This window comes from Pygocentrus nattereri, chromosome 29 (genome assembly GCF_015220715.1).
Source record: "Pygocentrus nattereri isolate fPygNat1 chromosome 29, fPygNat1.pri, whole genome shotgun sequence".
Lineage (NCBI taxonomy): Eukaryota > Metazoa > Chordata > Actinopteri > Characiformes > Serrasalmidae > Pygocentrus > Pygocentrus nattereri.
In genome coordinates this window covers 18,083,225-18,095,724 of record NC_051239.1, presented here as the reverse complement: position 1 = coordinate 18,095,724, position 12,500 = coordinate 18,083,225, and the positions used below count along the sequence as shown (strand labels likewise).

The following is a 12,500-nucleotide window of genomic DNA, read 5'->3' as shown; positions in this document are numbered from 1 at the left end:
CTGCGCTGACTCTGTGCATGTGTGTGTGTGAGTGTGTGTGGTAGAGAGAGAGAGAAAGAGAGAGAGAAAGAGAGAGAAAGAGAGAGAGAGAGAAAGAGAGAGAGAGAGAAAGAGAGAGAGAGAGAGAGAGTGAGAGAGAGAGAGAGAAAGAGAGAGAGAGAGAGAGAAAGAGAGAGAGAGAGAAAGAGAGAGAGAGAGAGAGAGAAAGAGAGAGAGAGAGAGAGAGAGAGAGAGAGAGAAAGAGAGAGAGAGAGAGAGAGAGAGAGAGAGAGAGAGAGAGAGAGAGAGAGAGAGAGAAAGAGAGAGAGAGAGAGAGAGAGAGAGATCGTTATTACTGCACTGAGTTAACCATTTGGCCTTTGAATCATTCTGCTCATTATGGTTCTGTGCCAGTTCTGAAGGGGAAAAGTCACTGCAACAGCAACGGATTAACTCCCTTTAAACTTTCTCTGCCTGTCAACTGCAAGAATAAACATTAGATTATTTTGACTGCTCCTCTCAGTGGAGTCCCCTCAGGCCCATATGCAGAGCTTGTGGGCCAGCCCCCCCTTTACTTAGAGATACACAAGGCAAATCCAAGAACGCCTGACAAACAGCACAAAATCTTCATGGAGCCAAGATTGTTATGATAAAATGGTAAAAAAAAAGCTTGAAAGATGTTTAAGCAGGTGTCTTTGTTTTATATATAAATACAAGCTGGAAACCGTTACAAGCTCACGACACCACAACAACTACACATCGTGTGAAAACAGAACTGGCATGACGGCCCAAGAACATTCAAGCTCGTTTCATTTGTAAGGGAAATTTTAATTCAGTTTACTAATAAAAACATTTTTTAAATCTGATTAAAAGATGTATTCACAGGCCAACTTCGGCTGAGATTCTGTTATATTTATACAGAGGTTGCCCGTTTCATCCCATGACTATCAAAAACGTTAGAGCTCCCGCAAAACACAAGGGTCTGTTAAGAAAACCACAATAGCGGCGAAGTGAAATGCAATATAAATAGCCAAAACCTCATAAAAATTAATGCAAAATTCTCCCGAATTATGAATGACTAACTCATATTTCAGTAACCACTCAAAGTTGAATATATGATGAGGCTCGCAGGCAGACGAATCCAAAGCTGCCATTCTTTTTATTTGTTCTCAGTTTGGAATTGGGTAGAAAGCAAAATGCTCCACTCTGCCAGGATATCAGGCTCCTTTTAAAGTCTCAGATTATGGTCATTTATTAGATTCATTTCATACATTTATTAGATAACTAATCCAACATAAAGTCAAAGTTAAGAGATGAAATAAGTGACGACGTGACTAGGCTATTAAAGTTAGTTGGGGTCAATTAGCTCTTGTCTGTTTATCTTAGGGCCTAAAGACTGAATGCCTTTCTCAGGGTGATTAAGACAATTCATGGGCCCAGAAGAACATGAGCCCGAATGCAAGTGCATATCTTGCATATCAACACGTTACACCGCTTTTTCGACTGTTTATGCCATCAGGATGAATCAGTATGAGACAAAATGTGGCCCTAATATTTAAATAATTGATATGTACATCATTGTGAGGTGTGTGTGTGTATACAGTGAACAGCAACATCATTAAGGACAGCTACATTGTATCTACGCTCTGGCCCTTTAATCAGCTCCACTTACCATGTAGCTGCGTTTTGTAGATCTACAATTACAGACTCTAGTCCATCTGTTTCTCTGCTTACTTGCTTCGCCCCCTGTTACCCTGTTCTTCAATGGTCAGGACATCCACGGGACACAAGAGTGGATCAAATGCAGCAGAGAGTTTTGAAACACTGTGTCCACTCACTGTCCACTCTATTAGACACTCCTGCCTTGTTGGTCCACCTTGTAGATAGTAGCTCATCTGCTGCTGCACGGCTTGTGTTGGTCATCCTCTAGTCCTTCATCAGTGGTCACAGGACGCTGCCCACAGGGACGCTGTTGGCTGGATATTTTTGGTTGGTGGACTATTCTCAGTCCAGCAGTGGCACTGAGGTGCCTAAAAACTCCAGCAGCACTGCTGTGTCTGATCCGCTCGTACCAGCACACCGTCACTGTCACTGCAGTGATGAGAATGATCTGCCACCCAAATAATAGCTGCTCTGTGGTGGTCCTGTGGGGGTCCTGGTCACTGAAGAACAAGGTAAAAGGGGGCTTAGAAAGTAAGTGAAACAGATGAACTACAGTCTAATTGTACAGCTACAGAGGGCACCTATATAGTAAGAGGAGCTGATAAAATAGAGGAATAGTGTAGATTCTTATGTATACTTTAGGATGTGGCTGGTCGGTGTCTGTGCGTCTGTGTATGATCGCTGTTAATAGATGTTTGATGTGTCCTGGAAATGATTGGAAGTGACAGGGCAGGCATGCAGTAGTGTGTGTGTGTTATTCCTGTTGCTGAATTGTCATCACATCATTGGCCTTTGCAATATTGATATCACAGAAGTTAGCAGTATGCAAATGAGTCATCCAACGAGTCATAGTGTTTTTACTGTGTGCTGTGAGCATCTTTAGCAGTCACATTTCCTGATGAGTGTTACTATGGGTGTTTAGATGAATCCATTTATTCATGTAATCCAACACAAGTGAATTCTTGTGGTCAGAATAATGCAGGCCCATCTTTAACCAGGTTACGTTATTGATTTGCCAGTGCGTTTTAGAGAATGGTTTGGTGAAAAAAGCCAACTTTACAGTTTTCCTCTAGTCCAGGTTTAGTCATGAAGACATTTACATGTCTAAATGTTGCTTCTTTATTTTGGTGCTGGAACTATGAGGCTAACATTCCGAACAAACACTAGAATTCAATAGACACCCAAGTCTTTCCTGTAAATACGTCTCTAAAGCGTCTCTCGACCTCCTCAAACTGCTCCCTGGTCTGCATTACGGTGACACATCCTTGGCGATGTGGCTAAGGACACAGCGTATTTGTAGACGATCTGACTCCTCATCGCCTGCACTCACATGGCACGCTGGCATAAGGACACCGCATATACTTACATATGCAATTTCTGTTGTTTTGATTTAAAAATATATATGTTCGTAAATAGAAACCACACACATTGCAAACGTCGCCTAGAGTTCTTACACCTGAGTGACATGCGTGCAGGTTCTGTTGTCTACAGTGGTTGCTGCGTTCAGCTACACTGAACATTTATAGTTCACAGTGAGACAAGTCTGTACATCTTTAGTGAAGGCCTACATGCTGTTTGAGCACATTGAGAGAAATTTTGGTGATGTATTTACTAAAAAATGTTGGGTGACTATTGACTTCTAGTGTTTGTCAGCAACATTAGCCTCCTTGCTCCATTGCTAATCTAAAGAATCGAGTCTTAATCTAATCCTTTTCACCATTACATGATTTGAATACATTGCAAGGCCTGTTGCCTTCAGAATATGTGTAATAGAATCAGATTATTAGCACCGTGTTTACCTTGTGAAACTCTAGTGCATGTGTGTGATTATTAAGCTGTATTAACATTCTACTTGAGTCCTGGCCCACTAAACCTCTTTTCAATGGAAGTCACAGGCAGTGGGCCAGAAGAAGGGTTTAAAGGTCTGGCTTCTGTGGTTGTGTGTGTTTCTTTTTTTTGTTTTTTTTTTTGTGCTGGTTTTGCATGCAACCATAAACCGTCTTTCTTCTGTCTCCTCCTACCTCCTCCTTTAACGTTACCCAGAGTTCTTAGCACGTAGTCTCTTCCCCTCTCCCCTGTTGTGCACAGGAGACTCCAGCCGGCAGGAAGTGCACGGCGTGGTGCGAGATAACGCCCCCTCCAACGCGCTCAGCAACGTGGCTGTGTCTCCCGCGGCAACCATGGCCAGCTCCCATCATCCTCACCTTCCTCCGGAGGATGACCCGCTCGGCCCGTTGCCAGACAACTGGGAGATGGCCTACACCGAAAGTGGAGAGGTCTACTTCATAGAGTAAGAACTACGTTACCCACAATGCAACACCCATAGCTGAGAGAGCTGCTCTAGTTACCCCTCCAGGCTCTGCAGAAATGTGCTGTGTTGTAGCTGCTGTTGCAGGATTGGGTGAGTTTTACAGAACGTTGGCCAAAATGCTTTTCAACCTAATGAGATACTGAACTGTGCAGCTCAGTTTCTCACAAGCTACCGAGTGCGTTGTTCATTTTTTAATCATTTTAATTTTGCATCTGTGTGAAGTGTCAGTTAGGATCGACTGGGGGATTTTGTGAGGTTGATCATATTTTTGTTGAGGTGTAGAGAATGTATTGAGAAACTTGTGAAAATACATCCTGCTTCCGCATTTTTAGCATAATATCTGTACATGTGGGATCAATTAGCAGCTTTCAATATAAAAAATGGGAGAAAATGGTCATAAACATATCTTTATTTGATCATTTAAAACCACAGGTATCCTATTCATATTCATATGGCTGCATATTCGGTATACTTCTGCTAACATCATCGGACAGCTTAACACGCTTGGAGGAGAAGGTTAAGTGCCAATTTTGTTACGTCGCCCTCACGCCGAGTGATAAGTGATTAGGGAGGGTCATCTTGCCCACCCATAACGAGGCTGCTTATGTTTCATTTCTCCCATGGATGGCTGTGGCCTCTGTGTGCCTCTTTGTGTATTGAACGGTTTTAACAGAACAGGCTGTTACCCAGTTTAGCACTGGATAAACGAATAACGCTTGTTGCTGTTACGATTTGATGGGTCCATTTCTTTTTCCCACATCTAGCATTTGAAAAAAGCTCATTGAGCGTCATGTAAAGGCGTCAGTGCTTTAATTCTGTAAAGGTCCACTCTGTGTGAAATGCCTTTGCTTTAAGAAAGCATTGATCTATAATGAAGAAGTCAGTCAGGCCTCCATAGCTGGTGTTGTAAGCAACAGTGTTAACTAACTAGCTGAAGCTGGTGAACTTTCTGCTTAACCTGTCGTCCAGATGAAAAACCTCATTACACAACAAAACCCACACCTGCTTTAACATGTAACATGCATACGAAACAGAACTCATTTGAAATTAGCCATGCATGGCTGCTCAATGGGAAGAATGAGATTCTTTCCGACGTTCTGTCAATCGTGTCCAAGCTCACAACAGCAGCTACAAAAGAATCCGTTATGGGCGCTGGTGTGTTCTTCCTTTATCAAATTGGTGATGCATTTCAGAGATCTCTCAGATTTATGGCACCATGTTGATTTGATATTTGGATTCAGGTTAAAACGAGTTGTTTCTCTATCGTTGCTGTCAGTGGCTTTTACGTGTTATTATAACGGACTATCGTATTCCCAGTTTTATCGGTGTCCTCACTTCTTGTTTTGTCATTTTTATGCTTTCATCTGCTCTCATCCTCTCTCCCTCTCCTTTGCACTGACCATAGAAAGAATCTTTAGAAGAAATGCAGTACAAACGAGCCTGTTGTTGGAAGTTAGAGGCCACAAGCCTGGACTGTTTATCTGGAATAATTGTATGTGACGTATCAAGGATGTTGTGACAGCTAACATTTGTTTGAATAGTCATAGCAATGAAGGGTGGAGCACTGGAATATTCCACATTCCTGCACTTACAGAGTAAAGAAAGCGTTTATAAGTCAGTGCACACAAAGTGTTTGGCCTGATTAGGCTTTTCTGGATTTTTTTAATGAGGTGTAGTTCCTGACATATATAACATGGTTCTGATTGTGAATCTATATGCTAAATAAAACCTGATGAATATTGCACATTTTCTAGTCTAGCTGTGAGTGATATGTAATCAAAGAGGTCCAGCTATTTTGTCTTGGAGTGCCTTTGTTTCGTCTTTGTGCTCATTATGATTTCTGCTGTATGTAAATAAGCTACACTGTTAAAAAAGGGCTACAAAGCGTTCTTTCAGTAATGCTACAGATGTTGGAATCACTGTTGGTTCCCTAAAGAACCGTATTTGGAAAAAAAAGATTTGTGAGTGTGAAGAACCTTGTAAGGCTTCACACAATGTAAAGGTTGTATAAGAATACTTTATTCTGAGGTTCACACATTTGACTTAGTCGTCAAAATGGTCCTCGAAAACCGTGGTTCTCAAACTGGTTCTCATGGACCCCCCATTTGGTGTACATTTTTCTGGTTGCAGGTGGAGCGAAAATGTGGACTGTCCGATGTTTTGAGAACCATTACTCTAAAAACTAACCCTGAAAGGTTCTTGAGGGAACTAGAAGCTGTCCTTCTATGGCAATGCATGTAGAAGCCTTTTCAGCACATTTATTTTTAAGAGTGTAGGTTCACAATCCCACTATTTTGCCACTGAGGAACCATTTTTGGTTCCCTGAAGAGCTGTTTGGCAATGTGATTTGTTAGTGTGAAGAACCTTTTAAAGAAGTAAAGAACCTTCATTTGAGTGGAGGTTTTTTCTAGAAACTTCACATTATGTAGAAGTTCTTTAAACTGTAAAAAAACAAAAATCTTCACTCTCAAACATCTTATTTACAAAAAGGTTCTCCTACGTAGTGGTTCTCAAACCAGGCCTCAGGGCACCCAGAATGCCCACGTTTGCAACATGTAGACATTTGTTGCAAGTTTGGTTGGAGCAAAAATGTGGGCTGTCTGAGGGGCCGTAGCAATGATTTGAGAACCGTGACTCAAAGGAACCCTCCTGAAAGGTTCATTCAGGAACTAGAAGTTGTTCTAAAGGCATATTGCGTCCTTTTTTAAGGGCGTAACATTCCAGTATTTGGATTCCGTAGAAGAACCCCTTCTTGTTCCCTGTAGAACCATGTATGAAATACCTTTAAGTGTTTCACTCAAAGCAAAAGTTTCTATATCAATTTAACTTTTTTAAGAAACATGCAATTGCTACTACAATCAGTGGTGTTAGTGCAGATATCCTGACAATTGCCGCATCATCAGTTGCCACTGCAATTTCCCTCTGGGATCAATAAAGGATTCTGATTCTGATTCTTCCACTTCTTTTTAATCCCATCTGACAGAAACCTTTGTTTTTTTTTCATGTCTCATTTGTTTATAGCCACAACACAAAGACGACCTCATGGATGGACCCTCGCTGTGCAGATAAACAGCAGAAGCCTTTGGAGGAGTGTGATGATGATGGTAAGTAAACAAAACAGTCTTCTGTTCAAACTTTATGGTCTTTTTTAGCCAAAGGCTTGTCTTTAGCCGTGAGCTGAAACAGCATGATTGTGGTGCGAAGTGTCGTTCTGGCCATGCTTCTTTAATCACACTAGGTTGACTTTTACATGCTGATGTTTATGTATAGCTCATGTTTTGGAGTCTACCTAAGTGTCCTCTGGCCAGCAGAGGGCGCACTTGATCCTTATTTGTTGGTCCTAAATGAACACTGCCCTTTTACATATATATATATATATATATATATATATATATATATATATATATATATATATATATATATATATATATATAAGACCAGCTCTTCCAAATCCTCACTGTAACAGCTTCAGAAAACCATTTTGATGAGCATTTATAAAACGACCTGTTCCAGTTACTCTTCTTGTGAGATTAAATATGTATCAAAACAGAATGAGAGGCAGTTTTATATTTATGATTTCAGTGATTTGTTTGGAATAGCACGTCCTATTGTGAGGGACACTGCCCACGTTCGCATTACCCGTTTAACTCCTCGGAGTAATGCCGTTACCTGATGCCATTTATCTATCAACTGAGAAGCAAACCCTACTCCAGAATCAAGTCACGCTAATTAAATATATATTATAAAGTGTTTGTGGCTTTTGCATCTAAACCAGAGATTTCCCTGATATCATGGTGCTGACAGACTGATATGTTTGTGAAGTAATAGGTAAATAATGACTTTACATGGGTTTATGATACAGGAAATAGTGCCACCTGGTGGAGACTGTTGGAGTTGCGCAGAAAAAGGGATCTGTATATGATATTCGCTCAGTTGTATCCATCATGACTGACTGTGCTTCTGCTGCCTCAAAACAATAAACAGTCTGTCTCTTTCTTTCTTTCTCCCCTTTTGCTTTCGCAAACTCGTTTTTTCTTTTCCTCCTCTTGGAGAAGAAGGGGTACACACTGAGGAACCAGACAATGAGCTTGGTAGGTTCTCTTCTCTTCTCTTCTCTTCTCTTCTCTTCTCTTCTCTTCTCTTCTCTTCTCTTCTCTTCTCTTCCTTGCTGGGCTGAACCGTATAGCAAATAACAGTTGTCATTCCTGACTCCCTGACTATTGTAGCGCAACTGCACTAATCACTAGCACAGCCTAAATCTTGGAGGCCTTTAACAAAATCTGATCCACACAGATGGCTTCTAGAGACTTGCATCAGTAGCAGTGGCAGTGGAAGTCTGAGTGCCCCTACTTGACACCGCCTTTTTCATGATTATATCTCCACTGTTTGCACTTTCTATAATTACATAATTCATGTGTTTATATAAGCAAATAATTAGAAAAACTAGACTGTTCAGTATCTCTTATTTTTCTTACTTTTCTGATGATGCTTCACAGTTGCTAATAAATGGTTAAAGCATCACTATACTGATAACTGTTAATCTTCAATATTGGCCAAATTCACCATCTAGCTGTTGTCTTTGTTGTGCCCTAGTTGACGTATTAAATGCTAAACTATAAGCTCTAAATGTTTGCGTCAGATATGAAATCAAAAGGACTGATTGTCGCTACAAGACCAGCCCAATAGTTTGAGTACACTTGTTGGAAACTATTGTCATAATTGACATTTTTTCTTGTGTTTCTTTGAATACAAAGCAAATTCAGTTTAACACCAAGGGACTGTTAAAGCAATGTTCAACAGCTTTTCCCTTTTAATATTTTAATAAGCAGATAACACATGTCTAGTCTTTGTGATTAGTTGCGTATATAAACACGCACATTAGATGATTATGTAGTGTTCAGTCATTATGATGATGGTAATGGTAAATCATGAAAAAGTAAGCATTCTCGAACCCCAACGATTTTGTTAGTTTTATTACTGTAACTAAAGAGTTGCAAATGAAGTGTGTGTACAGGAAAAGTTGGTGCTTCTGTAAAGGTTGAGTTTTTTACATAAATCTATATAAAATATAACATTTTTGAGCTTCTTATGCATTCACTTGGGGCCTGACTGATTATGTGGCCAATAATATCAACAGATACTGATGATCCACGGTTTAATTGGTATTGAGGAAAATATCCCTAATGATGTCACTGGTTGTGGTGTCACCAGGATTCGAGAGCCAAAGAAAAGCAAGAAATAAGTGATACACCGAAACCAAAGCTGGGGTCTTTGATTGTTTATTTGTGGCTAAGAAGGGGGATAATTGAGCCTGACAATCATCAGTCCACGTTTTAAATAGAATTATTAAAATAGAAGTCTAAAAATCATTATTGGCCACAGATTGTTTACATCGGTCAGGCCCTAATGTCAACCTCCACCTGTAGGGTCTAAGGAACTGGATGAAGGCCAGAGTTTAGATTATAGCTTGGCAGCTTGGGAATGAGTTTGAAGTCTAGAGTTGTGTGCGCTGTCTGGAGCAGACTGAATTAGAGAGTTATATGTGAAACAGTAGGAAGAGTCAGAGTGAGGGGAAGCACTTAGCGTGCGTATGGATTGTGTAATGTATCTGCAGTCAGAGCAAGGCTGTTTGGTAGTGTTGAGCATGCAAGCTGATAATGATTCCATGTGAAACCCAATACAGTCAAACTGCTCATGTGCTAATGACAGTCTATTAGAGGAACAGCCTAGAATAACAGAGTGTGTGTGTATGTGTGTGTGTGTGTGTGTGTGTGTGTGTAATATCCAAGCCAATATAAGAACATAGCCGTTTTCATAACTGTGTGTGTGCTTGTCTGTGTGTGTGTGCATGTGTGTCTTTTTTAATGAGCACGAGGCAGACAGGTTGTATGTCATTGTCTTTGTGTCTGTGCCCTGAGGCTCTGCTAATTTAGTGCCTCAATTTTATTTTTTTACATTAAACATCAATCAAGTCATGCTGTCATGCACACACACTAACACCATCACATTCATGATAAGAAATCAAGTCTGCATGTATAAATATCTCAGACCTTATTGAAGCAAAAATGTATATTATGAATAATAATAATAATCATAATGCACCTTTCTCATAACCAAGGATGCTGTACAGTGGGGTGACAATACCCATACACAGGATTATGCAAATGCAACTAGGTAGAAAGAACAACAAACAGAAGGCATTGAAACAAAGACAAAAATATAATATAATATAATTCCAAGAAAGTGGAGTATACATGATTATAGACAGAGAAAACAGTAGAATTGACCTGATCATCTACATGTGCGAATGCCTACATAGCTTGTTTAATAAGAGATGTGGAAACAGTATTGAAAGTAGACTGATTGTAGCCAAGCTGGCCACGATGTGTTTACACACACAGATCCAATCACACTGTGTGCTCGACAACCTCAGGATCAAAACAGCTCAATCTGAGGAGGACCTGAGTATGCAAGCTGGGATGTAAGAATGCAGAAGCTCGGTCAGATAAAGAAAGGCAAGACCGATGAAAATCAAAATGATGAAACAGGCAACCAGTGTAGCTGATGGAGTATGAGTGTCATGTTCTAAGGTTTAAACTAAATGGTGATCCCTAAATGGTTCCTGGCTTGGACACGGTTCCAGGGAAAAACTCAATTGGTATCGAACGTTTACCTTTTAGCAGCTGCATTGTGAGGAAATTGACGTCTGATACACCAAAGATGTTTGTGAAGAAGTAATAGCAGTTGTCTTAATGTGAGGTTATAAAAACATAGACCACAGTTCTATCATTAATGGTCAAAGTTGGATGATGTGCAGCGTAAGAAAGGCACTTTTATTCACCAACTTGAAACGCAGTTCAAAGGAGAGTGAAGCATCTAAAATTATACCAAGATTGGGAAGATTATCGTAGATACAAGAGTCGAACAGTGACATGATGATGTCAGTGCAAGGTGCAGAAGTTCTAGAACAGTTCTGAGACTAACAAGCAAAATGTTATTTTTGTCAGGATTTTGTTTAAAGAAAGGTAGAAGTTCATTGATTGTTTAAATCATTGATACATGTAGTTCAATTCTAGAAGTTTAGAATTTTTATTACTGTTTGTTATACTTTCAATTAACTTTATATTACTTAAATATAACTGCATAATTAAGTTAGTAAAATACTGACATGGTACGTTTACTTTCAATTTACATTCTATACTGATTGGATTGGGTCATTTCTAACTTTTTCTTTTTGTCAAAAATATCTAAACATGGCATAATACAGAGAGAGTATGAGCACAAATTCAAACTTTAGAATCTGCACTTTTGACATAATTTCACAGCCTGTTTTTTTATGACATACAAGTGAGAAATAATTAAGATAAAATTGTTAATGAGGGCAGTATCTGCAATTTCACAGGGTTAATGCTTTAGGAAACATGGCTTTTGTGGACTTAATAGTGTTAAAGTAAAGACTGTGTTTCTGTTTTGCTTCCGAGGTGGTAGGATGTGAGGGATGATGGAAGTGAAGGGGGCCAAGAATTGAGCCTTGAGGCGCACCTTTCATGACAGGGGCAGTAAAGGTTTTATGTTTACCAGTGGATTCACAGTGTAATCAGCCAGAGATATAAAGATGTAAACCAAAGAGTAGTGCCAGAAACACCAACAAAAGAAAACAGAGAAAGACGAACGCCATGAATTACGGTCTCGAGGGCCACACTAAAGTCTTACAGAATGAGAACGTTAAAAGTGCCAGAATCGAAAAAGTCTCAGAGCTGTGTAGTGGACAGAAACCTCAAACACAAGAATGACTCAAAGAGAAAGTTTTGTAGCTGAGAAACAGGTTGGATAGATATGAAAGATTAGAAATAGGGCTACAATTATAGTGTTCTGTACTTTCTTGGAAACTGCTGTGGCAACAGCAGTTTTAAAGGGCAGAGGAACAGAACCAGACTCTAGAGACTAATTAATGAGGTTGGAGATAGTAGACAAGCAGGTCAAGCGAGTAGATGGAAAGATTTTGTTTTTAAGAAGTAGAGAGACAGAATGTGGATCTATGAAAGAAAAGTGGGTCAGGAAGTGCTAAAACAAAAATATTCAGTATAAACAACAGAAGAAGAGACAAAGAGAAATGTGGGTAGGTTGCACTGATTTTATCATTGAAGAAATTGTTGGTCTGCAGAGCTGGACAGCTGCTGTAGGGGGCTTAAGAAATGTCACGGTTTATAGACGATTTCAGACTTATCGCTACCTTTATTGACAATCGAGGAAAACTAGGAACAGCTAGTACCACTTTGTGTTCTTACATAAGATCTCAAAACAGCTATCTTCAGTTTTCCTAGGATGTGGAGTGAATCATGGAAAGATGGTCAGGTGGTGGTTCGACCAGAAATCTAATTTACTCAATTTTCCACAAAACCCAAATGTAGTCAGGCCATCAGGATGTGTATTATATTCAAAGATTTTCTATAGTTTTGCACTGGAACTATGTTATGAAACTAATGCAGCCAATACGTAATGGAAGCAAATAGCCACCAGCACTGTATAAACTACATGTCTAAAGCAT

The 12,500-nt window shown here is 39.8% G+C and overlaps 1 protein-coding gene across 7 annotated transcripts in view; it reads left to right on the top strand.

Annotated features, from left to right (window-relative positions):
- The window catches only part of LOC108412246 (membrane-associated guanylate kinase, WW and PDZ domain-containing protein 1-like), a 220,101-nt gene that overhangs the window by 141,812 nt on the left and 65,789 nt on the right, over positions 1 to 12,500 (top strand). For 4 of the 7 annotated variants that reach the window (XM_037536227.1, XM_037536225.1, XM_017684180.2 and 1 more), the window contains exons 5-7: positions 3,730 to 3,931; positions 6,974 to 7,056; positions 8,005 to 8,043. In XM_037536227.1, the coding sequence (XP_037392124.1) occupies positions 3,730 to 3,931; positions 6,974 to 7,056; positions 8,005 to 8,043 (324 nt within the window). The remainder of the gene's footprint in view (positions 1 to 3,729; positions 3,932 to 6,973; positions 7,057 to 8,004; positions 8,044 to 12,500) is intronic. The other 3 variants (XM_017684182.2, XM_017684181.2, XM_037536228.1) reach the window with 2 other exon arrangements.